Genomic DNA, 26374 nt, shown 5'->3' on the forward strand with positions numbered 1-26374 from the left:
GACCACCACCAGAGCATCAGGTCTTCAGAATACAAGGCGATATGCAAAAACACTGCTTCACATGAACAGTGGGGATGGAAAAGCATGGCCAGATATATTAATGAAATGCTAGTTTTCCTAGCTTGGGAAAATTCATTCATTACTACAAAGGCATTGCTTTGTAGCATGGTTCAACAGCACAGAATGGTGCCTATAGAATTATTTCTAGGTAGTAAGAATTTTATAGGTTCTTTATATAAAAAAAGTAATTTTTTTAATATACCAGCTTCAAGTCTAATGTGCAACCCTATGAATGTCTAATCAGTTTTGCTTTCTTCCTCTTCTCATTTTCAAATTCTGGTCTCCTGGACAACCACACAGCAACAGAAGAAATTTCCAGTAGTTCAGGCCATTTTTGCAATTACTTAAGTTGGTTTAAATGACATTATGGTAACATTATCATATATAATAATCAGCAGCAGGGAAAAATGATCATTTGGCTTAATGATCAATACTCTTTCAAAAAGAATGATGGAGATTGCTGCTTTTAAATGTCATCACTGTACAGATCTGTTTTAACTTTCTCCTCCCTGGCCAGAGAGGGACTACATGAGAGAAAGGGGCAGGGCACAGCAGAGCTGTGCTGTGAGATCTCATTCTTCCTCTAGGGTAATTAGGCTGCAGCATGTCCTGTACCTCAGTACCTGTGTTCAGAGCTTCCAAGGGAAATGCACAAAGCAAGAAAGACAGCAGTGGGAATGGCATGCTATGCAACTCTTACAGTGCACATTAATGACTTAAAGGAAGCAGCTGCCTTTCCACATGCCACCGTGGGCCAAAATAAGCTGCCCATTCCAACGTGAACAACCAAAGTCAGGCACTTTGCCTCTGTCCCAGGCCCCTGTAACATGAGCAGTCTATGAGGGGATGGGGCACCACGCTGGATGCTGCACTCAAAATGCCTGTCCTCTCCTTCTGGCACAGAGAGCACCACTGCTCCTTTTCAAAAATCCCCTACTCTTAGCAAGGTTTGTTTTTCTGACTAGTTCCCAGAAATCTCTTGGGCGTTCCAAGCCCAGAAAAGTAATTACTGCATTACTTTGGCCAAAGACACAATATCAACCTTGTTAGACTTGGCCTGTGGAGAGAGCCAAACACCTGCTGCTGCAACATTTATTTGATAAGCTTCATGGTTCACTAACATAAACCTGATCCTGCTGACCTGCAGGAGGATGAAAAGGAGTCAGGGGGAAGGGTGGAGCAGGTAGGCAATCTCACAGCCCTCTGGCCCAGCAGCTTACAACCCTCTCTCCCAGCAAGCTCCCATTTGTCTTTGCTTTCTTGTTTCCTGGTGAGAGCTTCAGAGAATTGGTTTTCCCCCTGCAGTTATGCAGGCAGATGTGGATAGGGCTAGGATTCCCATGCCTTATGACGGATTAACTGACAAGTGTGGGATCAATACAGGAATTGTTCTAGCTCTGGCTGCATCTGCAGGCTTCCAAAGCAGACAGAATAGCTGCACACACTCTCCTTGGCATGGTGGTGCGTGCACTGAAAGGTTGGATTAATACCAAATCCATTAGTTATCAGCAAGGAGAGAGGGAAAGAAGGGCTGCAAATCAGCCAAATCAGTAGATAAAAGGTTGGGGAGAAAATCTGATATAGAAATAGAAAATTTATTTTTATTCTTCAAATGACATAGTAGTTTAGTCTAGTATTAAAAAAAAAAAAAAGAAATTGGGGGGGGGGGGGGAATAAATAAGGTTTTATCCCAAACAGAACCATCTCTTCCAGCTCATACTACCAAGCAATGTTTGAGGAAAAAAACCACATGCCCAGGGGACTTAGCAGGAAGAAGAAAACAACCTTCCCAACTATGGTGCTCAATATCAGGAAAGAAACTTATTCTTGTCTGCTTCTCAGTCTCATATTTTTCTAGGCAGAGGAAATACAAAACAGACAATCTAGAACAGGTAAAGGACATTTCCATGTATTTGCTAGCTGTCACTTACAGGGAAATGTTTGACCTCAGGACAGTATGTTTTCTAGTGTAATTTGTTTATCATTCTTTTACCTGAATGACACCTCTCTCAGTGTATGTTGATAGTTTATCTTAGAGATATACAGCGTGATTCACCCTCTTGGGAGACAGTGGGAAGCAGATGAATCACTGTGGATTACATCAGAGCCAGACCAAACTTTTATATGAAACTTGGCAAAAATCTGAAGACTAATCCTCTGAACAAACATGAAGTTGTCTACATGATCATCTTCTATCTTATTTCACCTTCTTCCACTGGCTCAGAACTTCAGGAAATTTATTTCCTGATGGATAAAAAAACCTGCAAAAATTCAATTAATATGCCACAAGACATTTTCTGGATAGATTCAACCCAAAACTGAAGCAAAAACCTTAAAAGAAAACTTCTTTTGTGGAACCTCAGGCACTGAAATTCAGGTAACAAATGATAAACAAAGTTTTGGACTAGCACCAACATTCTACTTTTGTATTCACCCTTCACAGGGTGAAGGTACAGGACATACAGCATCAAAGCAAAATGCTAAGTAGACCCAGAAAACCAGCATGACTGGATTCTCAAAGCTCTACTCAAAACAGTCAACTGTTCTCCAATTTCTGCTTTTATTCACTAGACTCTTTCTCTCTGAACAGTATGAGAAAGAGGTTTTAGAACTAGTAATTCAGGAAAATAAGCAAATAACCTGATACTATTGGAATACTTTCGTGGAAAGTGCTGCACGAAAGAAGACAGAAAGTGTAAGAGAATTTGACCTACACTGGGAAGTCTACATTGCTTGGAAGTCTGAGTGTACCAAAGATCTACAAAGTGCTGCCCAGCACAAAAATCTTGAAAGCAATGTACAGTACACCCAGTTAATGGAAAATGCACCAGACTGAGCCGTCTCAGTTTTGTTAAAAACTGATGATGACCAAAGCAAATAACTTCATTCTTCCTCCACCATTATGCTTTAGGCTGTATGGCAATGTTCCCAACACTCTAAAAGGAAAATGAAAGAGCTCCAAATCCATTGTTCACCAACAGGCAGAAGTGATAAGGAAGAACTCGTGGCCTGTTCTTCAACAGCTGTTAGAGAAACCAGCAGCAAAACTCCTAAGCCAAGAACAATTTTATTTCTTGGAGCTCTCTAAAAATAAAGCCATCTCATTTCAGAAACTATTAGAAAGCATCCCAGGCAAAGTATGGCAATAACTATACATATCCTCCAAATGGAATTTCTGTAAAACCCCAATCATATTACAGGATGCATATGTATATTATTCTGCCTTTTATTCTTAAGTGAAGTTTCAGACTGTGATGACATGTACACCTTGTATAGCAGCTTCTACCCATAGCTTCCTCAGATTACCACAGATGCAGATATCCCCAAAGAATATCTGTTTATGGCAAAATACTGGCAGACTGTTACACTAGTAGGAATAGTTTTAAGGAAAGTTGAACAGTTTGACAGCTGCCAGGGTGAACTACTGGTTATCTGAGAAGTGGAAACCAAGGAGCTTGACCTGACACATCAGCAGAGTACTCTGAAACCAACTACATTTGGAGCAGAGGGCAAATGAGGAACAACGACAGCCACACAGCTCGCACAGAGCATCCCCAAGAAAGCTCTTGCTTTCTTGCTCTGTGCTTACAATGAACACTGCGGCCAAAAGGAACCAAAATCATACAGCAACTTCTTAAAATAAACCTTCCCAGCGGGCCCTTCTTCCTGTCCTGTGGCAGCCACCAGAGCAGAGGAGTGAAACAGTCTGAGTCACGTAAGGGCACGTGTGCTGCTCTGCACAAGAGCTCTGGGTGCCTTGGCACGTGTGGCTGCCCACGCGCTTGTGCAGCCAGCTACAGGACCATGAGAAGAACATGAAAGCAGGATGTCTCTCCCCCTGTCTCCATTTTCTCCCTCTATGCAGAGAATTTTATGTAGTTGAAAACTGAAAAAAGTTTGAGATATTTCCTCTCTACAGGTAAAATATGAGCAAGTATTGCAGGCCCTTCACAGTGCACAGGTGACTAGAGCTCAGCCTGGTAGTAACACATCACTTCTGCTGTGCCAGATCCCTGGGAACATCCAGGATCAACGCCTTACCAACTACACCATTTTGTATGACAGCAAAGGATCTAATTGGACAGAGTCAGAGTAGAATATCAAGATAAAACTTTTTTAATGGTAACTGAATATTGTGCTCTCAATTTTTTTCTCTCTTTTCCAAAAGTGCATTTCTAGCTTTAAGGTTGAGATGACAACTTTTATGTTAGGAACCAAGAGTAAGTAATATAAGTAGGGAAAGTCTGCAAACTAGGTTTGCACTAAAATAGGTTTCTCAAAGTTGTGTTATAGCATGATGCCTTGAAATGACTGAACCCCATCCTTCTCATAAGTTTTTTGTTTGAACTATCTGGTTTCTTCAGGTTGGAATCAATGAAAGAAAAAGACTGTGGCTTTTTGTTATGTCTTGGGTTAAAACCTATTGAAACTGGTTGCTCTAGCACTGCATTTCCTTTCAAGCTAAATAAAGCTACAGTTAAATAATGCTTTGTTTAGTAATTACTAAAAACAAAAGACTACAAAAAGACACAGACTGTGCAGGGTCTGGACCTCAAAAGACAAAGGGAATCATGGGAACAGATGCCATAAATGTGGAGATTAGGGCAATAAGAAATGTAGCTCTGCTTCTAAAAGTGTTGGGGATGAAAATGGTATCTTTGTCAACAGAGGAAGCATATCCTAGCATGTGTAGCTTACAGTAAGCCAATGTTACACAATTTTTACTCTATCAAACTACTGCAACTGTTTCTTTGGTAATTTGCTAGCTGTGGAATAGTAAAAGCATAAAACTGTTTATTTTACTTTTTGTTTTTGTTGGGGTGGGGGTGTGTGTGTGTGTGTGTAAAGAATACCAAAACCAGGTTTCTTCTTACAAAAGTAATCCAAAGCCATCCTAAATTAAGTTTACTCTCTCAGAATACTATTAGATTACTTTGAGCCTTAAAATAAATCTCTGGCCAAGTCCTAGATGGCTAATTACTTCCAGTAATTTCTAAATAAGGTTTCAACCACTTCAGTTGGAGTCATCTATATTTAACAGGTTGGGGTGAGAGGAGAAAGTAATTTGTCTGAGCATTAGACAAATAACAGACTTACTGACAGAATAAAAGTAGAAGAACTAAACAAAGTAATCAAAAAGGACAGCAAACCAATTTGCTTCCAGCAGCATTTGAGGAAGGCCAAGGGAAAAAGTGAAGTACCTTACAGTATCCAAAAGCCTTCAGGTCACTTTATTTCAGCTACATCATACCTTAAAAGTTTTGGAAAGAAGAAATACAGGCAGGAAGTGCTAAGAAGATTTCCAGTACATCAATTCAAACTTGGTTTATCCTTAAAAAACCTAGTCTAATTCCTGAAAGCTTTGCAGCAGCTCCGGCCTGTTTTCAGAGCACTGTGGCACACAGGAGGTGAACTGGGTGCTGATGGGAGAGGTACAGCATGTGCTTAGGAAGAACTACAGGAGACTCCCATGGAAAGACCATGTCCTGCTCAGCCTAGTCTCCAGATGGCCTGTTGTAAATGTGAGAAATTATTTGTCAAGCAAAGTAGAAGGGATTCTCTCTGCATTTAAACCTTTGCTTGAACTAAATAATAAAGCAGGAAAGCCATGAAAATGCAAAATTCACTTTGGAAAAACTTGCCCAGATAAGGATATACAAGGCTTCCTGGACAACTACACAGTAACTGCATTATATGTATACAGAATGAATCACTGTAGAAATGGAGCGTCCTTCACATAATGCTGAACATTTCAGCATCTCTGTAAATTAGAAGACTGAAAACAGGACATGGTGAAATTCTTTTGTCCATTATTACACAAAACCAGCAAGAATTAGCAGTTGAAGCCAGATATCCCCAGATCTTAATCTTAAAACTGTATTTGCTTTGATGTTACTCATTCCTAGGACACATTAATAGAGCAGTGAACAACTAGTGCTGATTGTTGTGGCTTATTAGGCAGTGATAGATTTGGACCATGCTTTTACTCATTTCCCATAACAAATATTTGCACATGGGACTGAAGCACTGGGAAGCCATACATGCACAGCTATTGTCTCAAGTCAACCCTTCCTTCCAAGGCCCAGTTCCACTCCCTCCTCCATCTCAGTCCCTTCATTAATCTCCCCATTTGCCTTCTAGTTTGTTTAGATTACAAGTTATTGTCACTAAATACATGAAAACTGTAACCAAAGACAGTCTGAGCCTAACATAATTAATCAAGCAATTTCCAGCTAATGATTTACTGCTTGCTTCACTTCTCCACCCACTGTCTGGCTTTTTTAGGGCAAAGACATAACTTCTTGCATGTTGCTAGAGGACTACACACAGTAATGGGACTAAGAATGCAATAAAAAAGATTTAATGTCAGAGGGAATGAATAGAATCAACGAGTATTTTCCCTTTAGCAGAGAACAGTACATTGCTACTTTGGTGGCAAAGGCTCCTATGAAGAGCCTGAGAACTGCCTTCTGTGAGTGCCATGCCAGTGGAAGCACTTTTGGCCTGACTTGCATGTGTCTGCTATTCTGATTCTTCAATGAGACAATTCACTGTCTGTTTCTGGGGACAGACTGAATGGAGGAGTTAGATCAATTATCTGAGAGTCTTCAGGATACACTCTGACAGATGATGAAAGGACTCTAATATGTAATTGAAATACCCTGTACCAAAATACTCACATTAAACTTTGGCTGATTACACACAGGTCTGAGCTATCTCGGACCTTCAGAACAGGAACTGAGCTGTTTATCAGTGAAAGCCAAACTTCTAAAAAGCTGGCTGCCCACTACAGAGCCTTTGTGTTGGGTAAATTAGCTTCAGGAAGAGAATCAAAATGAATTAAAACCACATGGAGATCCTCTCCCTTTACCCCCCTTTTCCCCTTTCCTCTTGCTATATGAATCCCCTCACCAGGAGACAGAGGCCAGTTCAGTATAATTTAGTCCAGTGTTTTTGTTTCCTAAAGTCTCAGTCTTGGGCTGAGTCCATTAATAGGCTGCAGCTGATTTTAATCTAGATGAACTCAAGACTTCTCTCTTCTTTGGTTTAAAAAAGATTACAAATTGTGTGCTATATAAATAGAGGGAAAAGGGAAAAAAGAACCAGAATAAGTAAAAAAATCTGCTCTCCATTAGCTGACCTGCTGAACAAGACTGTGATTCAAATAAAGATGAGAAATGAGAGATGTGGGGAGAAAAATACACAACTAAAAGCTCTAGTGATACTGCACCCAGACACAGTGGTAAGAGGAGATGCAGTAATGTCTGATAGCTTCCATTACCATTGTAACAGCACAGAAGAGATATTAATGGGACTCCAAAAGCAACAAACCAGATGCCTCAAAGACTGTCCTGATAGTTGGCAGCAACCCCTCCCTGTTTAACATAAAATCACTTTGATTGGCAATTATGACCCTTTTGTATCTCAGGTCTCTCTGCTAGCTAGGGTGGAATAAGCTGGTCTCAGATCAGCTCCTTGTAGATACTTCAGAGTGTGAAAGAAATGTCAAGATACTCACATGGACTGAGTCAAAATTTCTAAATAGAGGTGCTGACACTAGAGAGAGTTGTCTTGTATCGGTGCTGACAATTTTGGGTGGGAAGGGGCTGGAATTTTTTTTTTTTTTTATGCCAGCTTGAATTCTCTGACTGCCTAATGCCACTCTGGAACTCTACACACTGGATGGCTCAAGACTGCATGAATCCATGATTTTTAAATAATTGCTATAGACTACAAATATGACACTCATTTTTACTGATGCTCAATCTCAGTGCTGGTGTGTTCAAGATCTCCACTTAGAAGACTCTCATGAACAGCTCATAGACAACTGCTCCATTTAGAAATGGCCACTGCACCTGAGCAGCAAAGCCAAACACAAAGGCACAAGGAACAGCACTGGAGTAGAATGTAACTACTCAGTACCCTACAGACAGGTGGCTCCTGGTGGAGAGCAACAGGATGGCTACCATTTGGAAAAACAAGAGTTACAGAATTCTCTGTCACAGACTTCTGTTATTTAACTCCAGCTGAAAAATATAGATAAAAAACTGTATTCAATCCATAAGAAGAACAAAATGTTTTTTATAGCCTCTGAGCAAAATGTTAAGTGAGCTGTACTTGCAAAAAAAAGGTCCCAAAGAAGCTGGAGTCTCAATGTCATTATGATAACTTAAAAAATCTCAAAATGGCATTTGATTCCACAGGTTCCATTTCAGAAGTCCAGAAATGTTTTTCTCTGCTTGTTAATGCTCTCCTTTTTGGGTATTGCACACATCTGTTTAACACAAAGAGGGTTTACAAAGAGAGTATAGAGTAAAAATCACAGCTTTGCCATAAGAAGGAAACAAAGTAGAAGTAGTAAAAGTGTTAGTAAATCAATAATAGATAGTATATATCCAGAGAAACAGATGTCCAGATGACACTAGTAAGAGGAATCACATAGTTCTATCAGATTTACCTGAATACAACCCCTCCTAGTAAGTTTCAATTGCAATGATAAAGGTGCCTGGATTAAACCCAGTAATTTTTCATTCCTTGCTAATGGGGCAAATGTAACTTGGAAGGAGTCTGTATGCAATCACTGGAGGTTTTATTTGTATAACTTTTCTGGAGGTTGACTATGACTATATTTGATTGCATGTGGGTGGCTGTGGGACAGGCAGACAGCTGGGTGAAAAACTATGACAAAAGAAATCTTGTCCCATTTCCTGCCTGTGCTTCATTCACTAATGAGCACTGCTCTGGGTCATTCTCAAGATTTCTTCATCTGTTGTTGTCTCGTCTGCAAAGGGGCACCCCGGCAATGGAGCTGTTGTCAGCTTGTCTTGAGAGTTTATTCTGCTGCCTCTCACCCTTGCAGCTGTGCGGGATTTTAAGTGCCTGGCTGTAAACAACTCCATATTTTGTGCTTCTTTTTGGATGACTTGAAGGCCAGTCTAAGGCCAGATGTGTTTGCTGGTGTAATCTGTTTCTCATTTCTTCTGATAAATGCATATCTCAACAACGAATAATAAAGTGAAATCAGGATTTATCTTCAGTTGTCTTCTTCAGTTTGATTTCTTTTGGAAAGAAAATGTTAATAAAACATAGCTAAGTCCTCAGTCTCTCTTTTCTTTCGGGAGTGCTTGAAATGTTCACTGAACATATCCCTACAAATAAACCAGGCTGGTGAATCTGATGCTATTAGATTCCTGCTGCAGCAACCAATATCCCTTTTGCTAGCTTGTGGAAACAAAACCATTTTGCTTCTTTAAAAAACAGTTTTTCCCTAATGCTGTGTCATCTATTCTTGTTCCTTTTGTCAGATCAGTTAACTTGATTTTTAACAGGTTTACTCTTTTTAACAGGATTCTTTTATAAAAGGCTTCTACCTGTGCACAGGCAGGATTCAGCCTTCTCCTACAGCAAACAGTTCTGTTACCAAGCCTAATCCATTGGTGAGGAAATTTATTAGAGGATGCACGTAAGGACTGCACCTCTCTCCTCATGTCTAGGGTTCAGTAAGTCTCTATCCAAGGAAAAGGAAGAAATCATACCAAATTTCATTGTATCAAAGTGCTGTCTTTTGATTTGTGTTGTAAAATGGCATTGCATTAGCCTTCCCCGTCCAAACAGGTACAAAGGTGAGGCAATAGGAAGGGGAACACTAACCCCTAACCCTAACCCTAGGCAGTAAAGGCAGCCTTGGGCTAAGGCTGGTTCCAAGGAAAAAGCTGTGGAGGAAGCCATGCAACAGCTTAGCCTATTCCCGGCCACTAATGACCTGCAAGACATGTGCTGCTGGAGTGCAACACAGAACTCCACTGACCATGATCCTCCTCTTCTTTCCAGTTAGATCATGGCCTTATCCACTGCCACCCCTCATATCTATTATAATGGGACCCTTACTCTTAATTAAAACCACTGATTAAGTCTGTCATGATACTGCTCCAACAGAAAGCAATTCCATCAGGCATGGCTTTGATAGAAGGCTTCAAATCCTCTTGTATTGGCTACATGGTTTTTACATCTTCTGCAAGTTGAAATTATTATAGTAGATATGGATGGTCATAAAAACACTTTATATAAAGAAAGTCATAGGGTTGTCCTTTACTCAAGAAGACTTTCAGATAAATGCTCTAGTTTCACCCCAAGGGAGATGCCAAGCCCTCTAGCTCTAAGAGGGAGAGGAAACCCTTTCCACTGTGCTAGGCAGTTCTAATTAAAGATGCACCAAACCAGCACCTACTTTTATTGAAGATAGTTGTTCCCTGACAGTACTCAGGAGCTCATCTATTGTCTTCAGCCACACTAATGAATCTTAGTTATTTACTCAGCCTTGCTAGTTCTGTTCAGAAAAGAGTTCACAAAAAACCTAAGTAAATTTTATTTCTTCCATGCCTCTTCAGATGTATTTTAACACCCAAGTACAAAAACTGTAACTGTATACATAAGCCACCATGACTGGCCTAACTGAAGACAACTGTGTAAACTGGCAAAGACACAATTTATTCTATTAAAACCACTCATGATGATATGTGAGAAGGAAAGAATTCCTTTTAGCTTTTAAGAAACAAATAATTTCTAGGGATAGTAATTAGGAAAACAAACACAAAACATTTGTATTTGTAAACTGAGTATACTTGCTGTGCCCTGACTAAAATGTGCTAAATCTAATCTTGGAATTTTTTTCTTTAAAGAACCTCCACACTTTAAGATGCCAGTAACATAAGAAAACTAGGTACAGGCAGAATCATTCCCCCCACTGGCCCATCTGGATTTTCAGCATTTTACTGAGCTTTCATATCTATTATATGAAATAAAAACCAACCTGTTTTCAGAAGGCTACTTTGGTGAGTGGTTTGAATGAATTTTATTTCTAAATTTAATTTCTCAGGACATTCAGAGCCTTTTTTCCATTTTTTTGTGTTGAACTTAGTGGGTTTTCAGAGCCACAATACCAACAATGCAATATGGTATTTATTTCTTCCTGTATCTAGCATGCTTTTACACACAAACCGATCATACCTCAAATATCTAATCTGAGCCTCAAATATCTAATTCTCCTGCCTTTAATGGTATATAGTTGACTTACTATGACACCTTAAAGAACATTTCTTACACTTGACCTCTCGGTAGCTTCACGGGATTCTCCCTACTCTCTTTGCATTCTTACCAAATGCTTCCCTATGACAAATCACCAAGCCCTCAGATCACTTGCATTAAACAAAGGAAGGCTATTTTATCTAAGTAATGTTCTTTCTCTGTCTACAGTAATGTTGGTAGAACTTTCACAAAACATACCGTTGTGAGAAGAATTAGATTTCAGATTTATGGAAACAGACTCTCACATAAATGTGTGGAAGTGTCATTTTGTACATCATGGGCCATGGTAACCTTGAATTAACAGGAAATCAATGCAAGGATGCACCCTGAATGGGAGACAAAGCTGATATTTATTTGTGGGCTGCTTTTATTGTCTGTCCAGAAATTTCAAAGCATCATATACAAGGAATGAACACTGTATATCAGAATCAAAATATGCACCTACATTTTTCAAACACCCCAGCACAACAGCATTGCCTCTCATGGGATGCAAATCTGTTTCTCCAGTGTCTCTTAGTATGCAGAGGTAGTATGGACTAGACAAAGCCAGATGAGAACTAACACACAGCAAGCTAATCAGAATTTCATGATTGCAGGGGTATCTTTAAATTGTAACCTGAGGTTAGCTGATGACACAGTCATTGCCTGAGTCATCTGAAAATCTGAAACAATGGTTCTGAGCAGGGTAAACTTTATCACTAATCTGACAGTGTGTCATCCTCATGACTTGAAAGATGGGGAGAGGGACAGCAGGAATTGTGCCACTTCAGCAGACAAACCCACGGGCGGAGCAGGAACAGAAGCATACAGTAAACCTGACTCAGTCTCTAGCAGACACATTCAGCAACACGACTGAACTTTATACTCAGGACACTGGTGCCTGTCACATTCAATAAGGAAATGGCATCCCTTACTGCTCCTATGGTGAGCAACAACACAGAGGAAGAATCACATGGCAGAGAAGCAGCAAAGCAGAAGTACCAGGGTTTAAACCCAGGTTTTTAAAACCTCATGTGACCTAAATAAATACTAGCACTGCCATACCTGATTTGGGGCTGTCATGAAAGGGAAGCCTAGAGAAACAGTGCCCGCCCTTAACCTCCTGAACTATCAATTTTCCTCATCTAATACTGCAGAAAGGTTATGTTGCAGTGCCCTGTGCTTCCTCACATTTAAAGTTAGGGTAGCCAAGGGCAACAAAGACTCCTTCCTCTCCAGCCTGATAGCAGAGCTCTTCCTTCCTTTTGTTCACATGAAGAACAAACACTGAGTTGAACAATAACAGTGGATGCTTCATTATGATGCTCTCTTGGGCACCCAGCCCTGGCTAGCATTATCTTACCCCTTGGTTTTGTTTTAAAGGAAACTGTGAATGGTCTTTTCAATTGCTGCTGTTTCAAGATCAACATTACCTCTACTTCCTCTGTTTTCAAGTTTCCTTATTTTACCAACAATATGTGGCACTGTGAAAAACAAAAAAAAAGGACACCCAACGAACTGAGAAAGCTTCTAGTCTGAGGCAAGCAGTAACAGAAGGCAAGTTAAATGAGCTTTCCCTCCAAATTAATGCCACACTGCTGGCTGCAGCCCTCAGTGGGCCAGCTCTCTTATCCCTTCTGCCAGAGGAAGCCTTGAATTTGCAAATTCAGTTTGTGTATTAAGTTTTCCTGTACCCTTTAAGTGACAGAGCAGTAAATGGTGCCCTTTCTGAGCCCAGGCAGCTGGGACCAGCTTGAGGGACACCTTTGTGCTCAGATGTGACAGTGGAATTTAGTTCATTCTACACCAGAGCAATCAGGGCTTGCTCTGACTTTCATCCATTACTTACAAACCTTTCCTAGGGCACAACAAGTCTTCCAAATGAAAATCAAATTGTGACTCAGGTGGCTGCCCATCCTTGGTACTGCTAGCCAAATTGGACCTCTTGGCTAAAAAAACTTGTTTCTCAAGGAAAAGAAAGTATTCTGGATGAATGAAAGTTCATCTAAGTTCTGTTAAACTCAAATAAAGTTCTATCCAGTGTTACTCAGCTGGAAGGACTGCAGTGATGAAGCAAGGCAACAGAATTGTAGGGGAAGGAAGGCTGACAGGTAAAGAAGAAACAACATACCTTTGAGCTGTGGTGTGCTCTGTGTGAGGCCCTGCCTCTGTATCCAACATGAAGGTGGCCAGGATCACATAACATAACAATCAAAGTTATGCTTTCACCATCCTGATTTAGTGCTTTTGCCTTTTACTACTGCATCCAAATACATTGGCTTGATTTTCAAAGGTAATGAGCACCTACAGGTCCCACTCCTTTGGTGCCAGCTGCAGCTCTAAAAATCAGTTTAAGATAGTTTGCATATCGAGAAGAACCAAAGGAAAATAAAAGGCCTATTGTGCAGATATGAAGAGTTTAAACACTACTGATTGGTGGTCTGTGAGTCCCTTCCCTTTTCAAATGAATTTCACTTCATGTTTTGTTTGGTTTTCCTGTTGATGCATCCTGCACCCTCCAGTGCTAAGCTGGTGGGATCCCACATACTTTTCCTGGCATGTGGTGTTTAAAATAAGAGACCTCAGCAATCGGATATCCTCAGCATTTCCAGCTATTGAACAAAATCATGAGTGCTGTGATCCAATTTCAGAGCAGAAGAGGAAAGATATAGAGTAATATTCTCCCTGTGCTGGTATGGGGCAGACAAAAGAAAACTAAGCAAACAGGATGTTCTGCTCCTCTGTGGACTTCAGCAAATGCCACAGCAGGCAGGATATGGTCTAGCTCACAGCTAGGACTCGCAGCTGCAGTGTATGTGCCTGGCTGCCCAATATCTTGTTTTGGGTAATTCACTCACAGCACAAATGTAGCATGAAGAAAAGTAAAAGATGTGGTGTGCAGTTCCCACCTGTCATGTCTCAAGACTGCATTCCTCCATCAGGCATATGCAGTCTGAAGGAGGAATGTGATATTTATATATGCTACTAAGAAAAAATCTCATCCCATCCCTAAATTCACTCAGAAGATCTTCACCAATGCAACACTTGGGGTTCACAACTTTGGATTTCAGTCTGCTTATTCTAAGCCTATTCACTGAATAGTAAGGCATATTTCAGCTGAGGCCTCCACAACAGCACACAGCACCCAGTTCAGACTGTTCAGACTCTAATATTCCCCAGCATTTTCTAGAAACCTCACTCCTCACATCTCAGCTGCTGCTTCTGGGAAGTGCACCTTCACAGAGCATTGGGAGAGTATGGCAGAATGTTTGTGTAGTTGCAAAACTAGGACGTTTACATGAAAATGAGATTCAGTGGACAATTAAAGTAAAATCTTTTCAACAACATCTTTTGTTGAACTGTTAATTGCAGCATCATTTGCCTTTGCTTCCTCTTCACTCCTGCAGGCTTGTGCTGCCTTGCCTATGTGCCCTAAGGCAGACCCTCTAGGGTTAGTCAGGTGGCAAACCAAGGGACAGCCCGGGCTGGTACACCACACTCCAGCAAACTGCTGACTAACCTTGCTGCTTCTCTTATCTCTATAATGCTTCTTTAACTCTATCTGGCCCTGAAATTTAATCTCAAAAGTTTTTTAGGGGTCTTCACAGAACTGAGTGACAAATGACCAGGTTTGGTTTCATTACAACATAAACACTGAGGAGCAGTGCTAAAGTTCAAAGGAACATTGCAAAAAATACTTTCAGTAACAGCCCAACATTATGAATTTTAGGGAATGACTGTAATGAGAAAAAGCATTTAAAGTAAACCATTGTTTGCTGAGAGGGTTTATCACATGTGCCTGTTTCTAAGAAAGTGCTACATATTCCTATTCCATCTTATCAAGATAGATTTAAGATTCTATGAGAAGATAATTTATATCTGTGCCAGGGCAAGTCAACACATCAGATGCAGAGATACATGAAGTTGTTCAGGATGTGCTAATTCTCAAAACATAAAGTTTCAAAGAAAAACAGCACTGGGGTCAAAGCAGTGGAAGCCCTATTTGTAAAGTGTTATCCCTGTGCTAGTAAACCTCTCCTCAGGCAAAGTTTCCTAGTTTTGATGAGGTGCTATTCAAGTGTGCTTGCCTACACAGACTTGCACTCTGGAGACTTCCAGAGTTTAGACTGTACGTAACTCTTGGATCTCCTCAGCAGAGGCAACAATAAAGTGTCCAGCATTTCTCTTTGGAAAACAGGCTGAACACTTAGGGATGTTACCAGATTTTAGTAATACATAAATTCCTACAGCTAAAGGAAAGTTGTATGTATTACCAAGGGTAAGTAATTTGGGTCATAGTCCTCTATTGCTAATTATATTTTCACAAGATCAAATGACATCAGTGATGGCTTCACCAAACATGTTAGTGGGGGAAGCCAGTACAGACATAACCTTTGAGGATAGCAAAAGAAACTTAGCTGTGCCTACGTAAGAAAAGAAAAAATCACTGAGACTCAACTGTCTTTTACCTTCGTAAGCTGCACAGAAAGGCATGAGCCTTTACTCTGTCTGGAAAACAAGTTTATTTAGCTTCCTACTCATGAACGTGTTCACTTAAGAACATTAAGTCCATTTTAGGTACATTTGACCTTATTTTACAAATCTGTAGCTTGAAAGATGTGACATCTACATTAAATCCAGGCAATTACTAGTAAAGTCTTAGTCTTCCATGACAATGTTCAGTTCCCAGAACAATATATTGTCACAAATCACAGACACTACCTCTAATCAACAGACAATTACACTCCTTATGTTAAAAGCCTTTTGGAAAAAGGCCATTTGCTTTAGCACTATGCTGAAAACCCAGGGGAGCAGCCCACTTTGATCAGGAATTCATTACAGAGAGCCTGGTAAGGACAAGATTTCTCTGAAGTGAGATCATTTTGTCCCAGGAAGCCTATGCCAGCCTTGAAAAGAGGGGAACAGACTTACACTCTTCAGCTCATTGTTTTAACAGCACTGGATTAAAAGAAATTAGTTTTGATTCGCACTTGTATAAATGAGAACAGATTTGGCACACTGCTTGCACTAAAACTTTTTTTTGTATTACATTTAGTACAACTTCAGACAAATTAAATGCTGGCACTCCAGTTGCAATCTAGTAAAGCACTAAGGAACATGTTTGGCTTTAAGTGCAAGACAGCAGTACTGTATCTCCAGTATCTTTACATGAACTTTTAGAAAAAAGCAGGAAATTCAAAACATTGTGCTAAACTGGATTTATGCAGCATGATATCCTCACACAAGTTAAGCTCACAGGAACAAGCATGGCCAGAAACTTTATCAATCTACTGCCTTTATCTACTATGCCACTATGTCAAAGGTCATGTTTGCAAAGAGAAACATTTAATTTTATTGAAATTACAGTTTATTTGGTTTCTACTGGATCTAAACCCAAGATGCCTCTAGTCTTCCTTCATCATTAAAAAGAAGTTTTCTTTCCATGTCTCATCATAAACATTTTTAGCTGGTTTTGCATCTGTGCTCTGTTTCTCTGCCCTCCTTCATCTGACAGCTGTGGAGTTTGGCAGTGCTTCATTTGACAGCAAGGCTTTGGCAGTGCTGCTGCAGAGCAGTAGAGCAATTCCCACAAACCCATCTAATGAGGACACCCTCACCCAAGCAAACACCGTTCCTGGGCCAGGTTTGGTAACCCACTCCTCAAAATGCCATGAATTGCCTGAACAAAAGGAAATTTTCATTGATGTCAGCTATATCTGTATGGGTGATGTTGCTGGCATTGGGATGATGGCAGTCTTATTTTTTTTCTCATTCCTTACTCCCAGGATGGACTTAACTTACAAATTGATAGTGCTTCTTTGCTCTCATTATTCCAAACCTGTTAGAAATAGCATGAGACTTTCAACATCCTGTGGGGAATACAGCAAAAATGGTTCCACCCCACAGAGATCCTAACAATGATCAGTTCATCTTTATCCCTCCAATAGGCTTGGAAATCACCAGTGGCACTGCAAATCTTTTACCATCTCAATAGCAATGCACAACTCTATTCCCATTAATCTGTCTTCCACCCATTCACACATCAAGTACAACCCTGCTTCATTTTACAGATTATATCCATGTTGCTCCAGACAAAGGTTACTTTATAGTTACAGTTCTTCAATTGAATAAAAGCTTTTGATGCAGTAAATCATTGTCTTTCACTGTTCAAACCCACACAATACAATACAAATAATGCTGCCCTTTCTTTCAGAATTCCTTTTCTACCTCACTACTTGTTTCTTTACAAAATAAAATGCGGCACTTTTCACGTGCTTCAGCCAAAGAAATTAGTTATAGCACTTTGGAGACAGTTTGCCATGCTGCACTACAAACCCAGACCCTATGCTATTTAGAGATCAAAATGAGCCTCTTTCATTACCTTAGTGACAAATGAAACATAATGTACCAAGGTTTCCCTAGATTTAGCTGTTACTAGATCATTTCCCTTACTACTGTGGAACTTAAGACACTCTCTTCCAAGTGCCACATTCTTTTGTTTCTACATATAATAAGTTACCTGCCTCAATAGGACATTACATGCAAGGTGAGCGTGTTTGTGTTCAGACAGGTTGTGTGCAGTGAAGAAGAGGGCAGCAGAAAGGGTGGATTAATAAACTAATTATCCAGTCCTATGGCACAACCCCCAAACTCTTCCCTTTAACAATACAAGGTATTCGGTTCTTTCTTTGAGCAGCAAGGGAAGCCACTCAGCAGGAGACAGGAAATTTTGAGGTTACATTCATAGACAAGAAGGAAGAGTAAAACATAGCAAGATAAATCATTATGCCAAGTACACTCATGAAAAATGGCAACCATTTAACAGCAACACAGCAACAGCATTTAACAAAGGTCATTACAAAACTGAGGCCAAAAGCTGAAGGCAGACAAATTCTCATCTGGAATACAGGACAAGGGTTTTGCAGCAAGGTAGCTAAAACTTGAAAACACCATCAAGGCAAACAAGGAACTCACATTTCTTTATGTCTGCAAGTAATAGTGATTACTTTTCTAGAAGAAATGATTCAGTGTAACAAAGTTATCAGGTACCTGAAGGAAACGTCTATGATACATGGGCGGCCAGTTTGGATGAACTGATAATTCTATCCATCTTTAAACCCTATGAAACTGAAAATATATCACTACTCAAAAGCACGTCCTAACTCACTTATGTTTTCAGTGCTTCTGAGTTTTTCCATGAAGAGCAATGTTAATCACTTAGTTAAAGCATTGAGTCCCAACAGACTGGGACTGGCAAACAGCCACCGTGTCCCCGACTCCTTTCGCAGCGGCGTCCGAGTAACAGAAGGCATTTGCTTAAGGAACACGGAATGAGACTTCCACAAACAGCTGAGCTGTTGGTAGGTAACAGCTAGGCTTGTTGCCTACTTGTGTTTATACCCCAGAACACTGCTGCTTTTAAAGCTAGACTTGGATGGTCACCCACAGCACACAGCTTCAAATCAATTTCATTCAGCCTATCTTTTTCGCATATGTGTGCACAGAGCTAAGTAGCATCCTCTAGTTCAGCTGGCCTAACCCAGTATGTGCTAAATTCAATTTCAATGAAACTACAATTAGGCAAAAGCAGCTGAAAATTTCTTCTGTTATACCAGAACAGAATTACCAGCTAGCAATTTCCAATCAAAACAGAAATTATATCGTAGCCAAGGAAAAAAAAAAATCTTACAATTTGTACTCTTAATTAAGTAGATCTGGAGCTCTTTTAATTTTACTCTTCTTTGTAATGGTATGACTTCACTCACTGCAACTGGTTGAAACAGGGAATCTGTTTCAACTGGTATTGAAACAGGGAAGCAACAGCAAGTTCTTAGAAGAGCAAACACAAGCAAAGACGGTAAAACTTCCAATATTTTGCAGTGCTTGATCCAGGTTTCTGCCTTTTTGTCTAAGATCTCTACAAAATAGAGATTGGCTGTCAGACTGGATTCTGCACTCACAATTCAGGTTCATCAAATAATGACACTGGCAGAACATAACATGACATTGCATTGCAATGTAAAGGCAAACAGAGGGCATTTTGGGGTTGCAGTTCACTCCCCCTATAGCACAGAGCAATTTGAAGCAATGAAGGGAAGAGGCTGAAGACTTTTCTTTGCTACATTTCTGACTGTCCAATCTTGCTTTTCAATCATCACATTTAATTTCTCTAGTCTGGAAGTGGAAATAAAAGAGTGAGCGCATAAATGGATTCTCTTCATCCCTGAACACTTCAGGTTTATAAAAGCAAAGAAGTTTTCTCCAAGGGACCCTTGGGCAGCCTGGAGATCTCCTCTGACAATAAAAGAGAAGCAGTTCTGCCTTCACTAGGGTCTCCTCCTCCAAAAATTTCTGTGCTTGCACTGAGGCCATGAGATGCACAGATACCAGGGAAACAGAGCAGCAATTTACATTGACAAAGAGGATTTTGATACACTCCTCCAAATGGGGCAGCATTACCATCTTAATAGCCTTTTGCTCTCAGCCCTCTTCCTGAGGACGCTGGAGACTTTTGCAAATGGAGAACAGTTCCGCTTCCCATTTTAACTGCAACAATAGCAGAAGGGCTCCTTAAACTGCATCAAATAGCAGTCTGTGAAATCCCTAACTAGCCACACTGCCTCTCCTGCAGTTTTATTATCCTCCAGCCCACAGAACAAAGCGAGGGGGGAGCTCCTCCTATTTTTTTTTTTTAGCCCGTTCCACACATCCTAATCCCTCAGAGGTGGCAATGGAAATTGCTTGTGGAACTGTTAAATCACACTTTCACTTTGTCTTTCATTCCCCATTCACCCTCGCTAATCAGGGAGCTTCCAGCCACATTTTCCGATATCAATTTGTTTATGGCCTATCGGTTAATGGTCCCGGGATGGGACCCCCTGAGTAAAAAGAAAGAATCCTGGGCACTTCAGCCAGCTGCTGCTTCTCACCAGTTCCCACATCCACCCACTTGTTCCCATCAGCCACCCTCAATGTGCTCGCCTCCTGACACCAAGGGAATTAAATTCAAAGCCTGACTGGGAGAGGTGCCTTTGGGAGCAGGCTGGGGACAGATCCCACTGGTTAGCGCTGTGTGCTGTCCCTCCAGCAGCCACAGGCTGGCCCGGGGCTAGGTCCCTGACTGCCATCTTACCTTGCATCCAGCTTCCCTTTGGAAAGAAGCACCAAGTACAACTCTCAGAAAAACTCTAGCCTCTCTTGAACAAGGCAGCCTGGTGCCACTTTCTGCGTCTTATCCAAACCAGACATTTCCTGGTGATTTGCTCACTTCCTAGTTCCACAGAAATAATGATCACTGAAATGCGGGATGAGACCATGAAATCAGTGAGATGGTTCATGTGTAAGTGCCTACAAGTCTCTGTAAAAGAGTCTGGGGCACATTTTTAGGGCAACCATACCCTTCTTTGATACCCATCTTGGAGAAAAATACCGAAAATAGAAACATAATTATGTAGTCAGAAAGTAATAAAAGGCTCACACAGAGAAGACATTCTTATTGCCTTTCAAAATGCACAAAGAATACCTGATATAAAGACATCAATTACTTAAAGAAATCCAAACTGGTATTTTATCTGTTTGTAGAAAAATGGCAAACGATGTTTTAAATGTACAAGCCAGAAACATACGGGTATAGGGAAAAGAGCAATTGCCACTCTTTTAATCCAGTGATATCCTCCTATCAGAGTGCTGCTCCATCATTATGTGTAACCAGGCCTACTTGTTCTTTAAAGGTAAGGTTCAGGCCTGGGAAAGCTACATTCACGGCTCACAGAAAAGAGCTGAAAAAATTAAGATTGTCTCTGAACAAATTCTCTCTGTTTCTGAAATAGGAAAACTTTCTTTCCCAACGTTTCACTACATTAGTGCCTGAGGACAGAGCAGGAAATTGTCTGCCTTTTAAAATAATGACCAGAAACATCTATGTAACTCAAGATATCCAAGATAGAAAAGTAGCTTATCCTCTGCCCCCATACTGAAACAAAACACATCAAGACCAACTCTTGCAAGTAGCCTCTGTTTAAACTAATAAAAATTTTTTCTAGTTCCTGCAGACTTTTAGAATTACTGGTACCAAATAAATCAGATCAAGTGCCCAAAATGCTGTCTAAAAATATACTGAAAATGATATCCAAAGGCTTAGGAAATGCTGTATAGACACCTCCCCCCTCATTACAATAATGTAGCTGTATCAAATAGAAGAAAAAATGCACCATAAAACATTTTCATTTCATTTGTTTTCTGAAATTTTGCATCACCTGAGTTGTAAGCATATCAAGTCACTAGGAAATATGTCATTAGTCTGATACAGCCTGTTTGGATGTGACAAATGTGCAATCAGAAGGAGAACTGTTCACATCCCTTAAAATGTCCATAGTGCCTCATGGGATCAGTGATTCCCCATCACTGGAAACTGAGAACCAGCTATACTCACTTGTCTCATTGCCCTGGCTGCATATCATAGTGTCCTCCCTGAACAGAAAGTGACAGGCACTGACTAGTTTATTCAGTCTGTTAAACTGGTACAGTGATAAGGAGCCAGGCTGCAAATCAAAAGACATCAACTCAACAAAATTGATCTATGAATGTTTGTCAAAAAGTAAGGATGTTTGTTGGGATAAATGGGAAAAGAAGGGAAGAGTTGAACTTCCCTCTTTGCTGTGTCTAAAAGTACGTGATTCAGGACACAACCATGATGAAACCTAGTTCCCTGTCAGCATGGTAGTAATATCCAGCTTTTCAGCATAACACTTCATATACTAGAGAATTTGAGGATAATTTAAGACCATTGGGCATTTGCATTAAAATGATCACAAAAATAGAAAACAGATATTCATTTCCTGTACTGTTACTGATGCCAAGCCATTTGCTAAAGAAGAACCATTCATTAACATAGGTTATAAATGATAGATGGGTATGTTTCTCCTGAAGAAACCTATCCCATAGGACTCTATGTTACCCAAACCAAATTCCACTTTACCTTGGAGAAAAACAGGGAGCCCTGGTTAATAATTTCAGGGCCCGTTTCTAGATCCATGGAAAAATGCAAGAAAACTAATTTAGCGTAATCCAAGAAAAAACAGTGAATTCAGCAGAATGCTCCCCTTGTTAACCAGAATGTTTAAATGTGTGGGGTTTTAATTTGGTATAAACAGCCCCATTTTCAATAATAGTTGTTGTTGTCAACATTCAGTCTGCTTAAAATACTAATTGAAAAGGCAAAACAAGCAATGCTCTGGTCTTACCCTGAAGAATCAAGCCTGATTTCTCAATGGTGTAGAAAAAAGTGGAGAATGGAGCAACAGGGGATTTAGCAACCAGGAGCTGCAAAGCAAATATATGATGTAAGTATGCATCTTTATAACATACTGATCAAAGCTCAAATCTGCAAAACCATCCCACTAGATTTAACTTCCAGAAGTAGTAAAGCACACTCAGGAATAACATGTAGTTATTGATCTAGCCTTATCACTTCTAAGTAGTTGAGATATTCTCATATACATATATAGATCATGCTGCAATTTTAAAAGGATTTATAGGTCCTAAAAAACCACCATCATGAAAGCAGTACATTTTGCTTGTCTTACTGGCATCCTGTTAAGCTTAACCATTGCTGCTGGTTCAGGCTTTTGCACTCAAAGACAATTTGGGACAAAACTGCTACTGCCATGTACAGGGAACTTTTAATTGCCATTAGCCATTCCACAGACATGCCCCCTTGGCTTCTCCAAGAACTCCACCCACTGTCTTTACCCTGCCCCTGGAAGCAGCATGTCCACTCGTGTGTCATCACACTGGGGATGGCAACATGCCATTGCAAGTATCTGGATGTCCTCTTCTGCAAAATGGGTAATGACCATGTCAAGCTTTATTCAAGGATCTTGTCCTTGAAATATCAAAACAGGAACTGCATTTCCCTCGGGGTGGGTGTATAGTGCAATTGAATTTAGCTTGGTGTTGGGGTGACAGCAGAAATAAACCCAGCTCCTTGGCTCCACTGGGGTAGAACCATCCTCTGTGGAAGACGAGCCTGCAGCAGAACTGCAGAGACAGAAATGGGCAGAATAGGGAATGTGGGACCTGCAGGTGGCAAATTCACACAAATGTGCCCAGCTCTATTGCTTGCCTGTTTGATTTTTGCTCATTGCCAAGGACTGTTCCTCCACAGCTTGCCTAGTCACCTGCATGAAAGTGACATTTTTATACCATCGAACAAGGACATGATACTGTAAATACTTTGTGAATACTCCAAGTAGGAAACCTGCTGTAGTAGCACTTTCCCCTCTTCCATGTAAATTAGCATTCTCTCTGGGATTATCTTCTGGAGAAAAGGGTGGAGAGTCACATCCCACATGCCTGATGCACTCTAACAAAACCTGAGTTCCCTTGCCTGTCATTATCACAGATTAAGCTGAGCTGGAAGGGATGCACAAGGTTCATCAAATCAAACTCCCAGCTCTGCACAGGACCATGAGTCACACCATGTACCTGAGGGCATTTTCCTAAACACCTCTTGAACAGGATTGATGCTGTGACCACAGCCCTGGGGAGTCTGTTCCAGTCACCCTCTGCATGAAGAGCGTTATTCCAATAGCTAACCTAAACCCCCCCGACACAATTCCAGGCCATTTCCTCAGGTCCTGTCACTGGTTACCACAGAGACAAGGAGGAAGACTGCCAGGAAGAAAGTAGAATGAAGAGGAGCTGCCTCCAGGTGCTTCACACACTTTCTCAGCTCTGAAAATACAAGGGAGAGGATGGGGTGGAAAAACGGTGCAAACACTCAGGTAGAGTCATCCACAACAGCTGGCTGTTTAATTGGAAAGGCCTGAAGTGAAACAGTTGGAATTCTGACACCTAAGGTCAAATTTTTGGCATTCCATGCACTACTGTGCACATAAATACTAACCTAAATACGCATGTGCACTAGGCACAGTCATACATGCACATGGACAGACATTCAAATAACTCTATGTACATTTTGTTACTGCATTTTTATTCAGTTAGAGTATGTGCATAGCTATGTATAGCAATGAAAAACTATAATAAATCACTTCCTTTCAGCAGCACACCACAGGGCCCCTCCGAAAGGTGGCTGCTGCACAGCTACACCTGAGACTCCCTATTAGCTTCCTTTCCAGTGAAATGGAAACTGCTCAGAATATTCCAAGGTATCACTTTATTTTGAATATTTGCCCACTGAGAAAAAGAACTTTTTAAGTACAACTGCACATTTCACAAGGAGATAGAGTACAGAGAATTCATTTTTATAACATCAAGCTATATTTAACATAACATTAAAAACAAAAAAAAAGAAGTAAATATGTATTTAGATTTGTTTTTCAAGCAGAATCAAAAAACTGTAAAAGTTCATTGCAAACTATCCTCTAGCCAGAACAGTCAACATAGAGTAGGCTCTTGTATATATAAAGGAACTTATAAAGCATGGAAGGAAATACATATTAAAAAAAAAAGAAAATTATGTTTGGAAGGCCAGGAAATGGAAGTATAAATAAAGGATTACCAAAAAATCAGGTAATGTTGACTCTGGAAAGATTCTTAACAATAGCAAAAAGTAGATAAAAGTTGGATTTATAATGAAATTACATTGGGATAGTAATGAAATATATTCCTACATACCAGTGGAGAAAAACATTTCCTCAAGTAGGACAGTACTGAACAAGAAGAAAAGGCAGGTAATGGGAATTTATCCATATCCATGTCAACTGAGTGGAATGAAAACTCCAGGAATTTAGCACATTCAGCAGAAGTAGGTAATTGCTATCGGGAAACCATTCTAAGAACCAGCATGTGAATTTAGGCCTGATAGCTAGTATTTGTCACTTTCCTATGAACTTGAAGATGATGCAACGTAACTGAGAAGCAGCAAACTTAGTCCCCCTAAAAGAAGAGGGGGAAAAAATGTAAACTAGTGAGTGAATGCCTGTAACCTGATAGTACCATGCAGGGCTTTAGGAGAAATTTTGAAGTGAGGAATAACACAACTTGGACGCAGGACTCAAAGGCATAATAAGTAAATTTGCTGATGATACTAAATTGTGAGGAGCTGTTGGCTCCCTTGGAGACAGAGAGGTCCTGCAGAGAAAAATTGAAAATTTAGGGGACTGGGCAATCACCAAGTTTAACAAGGGGAAGTGCTGGGTTCTGCACCCAGGATGGGACAACGCTGGATGTAAGGACAGACTGGGCAATGAGAGTCTGGAGAGCAGAGGCACAGAAGGGACCTGGGGGTCCTCATCAATGGCAAGCTGAACAGAGCCAGCAGTGCCCTGGCAGCCAGGACAGCCAATCGTGTCCTGGGGTGCACCAGGCACAGCATCACCAGCAAGGCAGGGGAGGGGATTGTCCCTTCTCCTCTTCACTGGTGCAGCCTCACCTCCAGTGCTGGGGGCAGATTTGGGTGCCAGAGTGTAAGAAGCATCCAAAGCTGTAAGAGAGTGTCCAAAGGAGGGCTACAAAGACTGTGAAGCATCTTAGGGGAATACGTATGAGGAGCAGCTGAGGTCACTTGGTATGTTCAGTCTGGAGGAGACTGAGGGGAGACCTCATTGCAGTCTACAACTTCCTCATGAGGGGAAGAGGAGGGGCAGGCACCAATCTCTTTGCTCTGGTGACCAGTGACAGGATGGCAGAAGTTGTGTCAGAAGAGGTTTAGGTTGGATATTGTAACAAAATTCTTCACCCAGAGGGTGGCTGGGCATTGGAAGAGGCTCCCCAAGGAAGTAGTCACAGCACCAGCCTGACAGAGTTCAAGAAGTGTTTGGGCAACACTCAGGCACATGGTGTGATCCTTGGGCTGTCCTGTGCAGGGCCAGGAGCTGGACTCCGATCCTTACGAGTTCCTTCCAACTCAGGATATTCTATGATTCCATGAACGAAAGTCTTGGAAAATGGGGTAAAAGAAAACATGGCTGTCATGCCGGATATACATGACATCCTTCTTTGACTTTTTTAGAAGTCTGATATAAATTTGAACTCATCTCTTCAGATCTCTGTAAAGCTTTTAAACACTGCTAAATGGGAACTGGTAATGAAGAAAACAAGGATAAGCACAGAAGCTGTAAGACAAAAGTGGAAACAGGTATTGGAAAGAAAACACCTCCTGGGTGTACCTGAGATATTGGTATCACACTTAGATTGACCCGTAAGGTGATGTAGTCAAGACAGTGACAGACCCAGCTGTATGGGACACCACCACATACACCTGGTAAAACCAGGGACACCTGGGTGT

At 40.8% G+C, this 26374-nt stretch overlaps 1 protein-coding gene across 3 annotated transcripts in view; it reads right to left on the reverse strand.

The window, feature by feature from the left end:
• The window catches only part of RAD51B (RAD51 paralog B), a 386354-nt gene that overhangs the window by 130472 nt on the left and 229508 nt on the right, over nt 1-26374 (reverse strand). For 2 of the 3 annotated variants that reach the window (XM_059849716.1, XM_059849715.1), the window contains exon 10: nt 22368-22446. The exons of the other annotated variant lie outside the window; for it this stretch is intronic. In XM_059849716.1, coding sequence (XP_059705699.1) covers nt 22368-22446 — 79 coding nt within the window. The remainder of the gene's footprint in view (nt 1-22367; nt 22447-26374) is intronic. 3 annotated transcript variants of the gene reach the window in all.

Source organism: Haemorhous mexicanus, chromosome 6 (assembly GCF_027477595.1).
Source record: "Haemorhous mexicanus isolate bHaeMex1 chromosome 6, bHaeMex1.pri, whole genome shotgun sequence".
Taxonomy (NCBI): Eukaryota; Metazoa; Chordata; class Aves; order Passeriformes; family Fringillidae; genus Haemorhous; species Haemorhous mexicanus.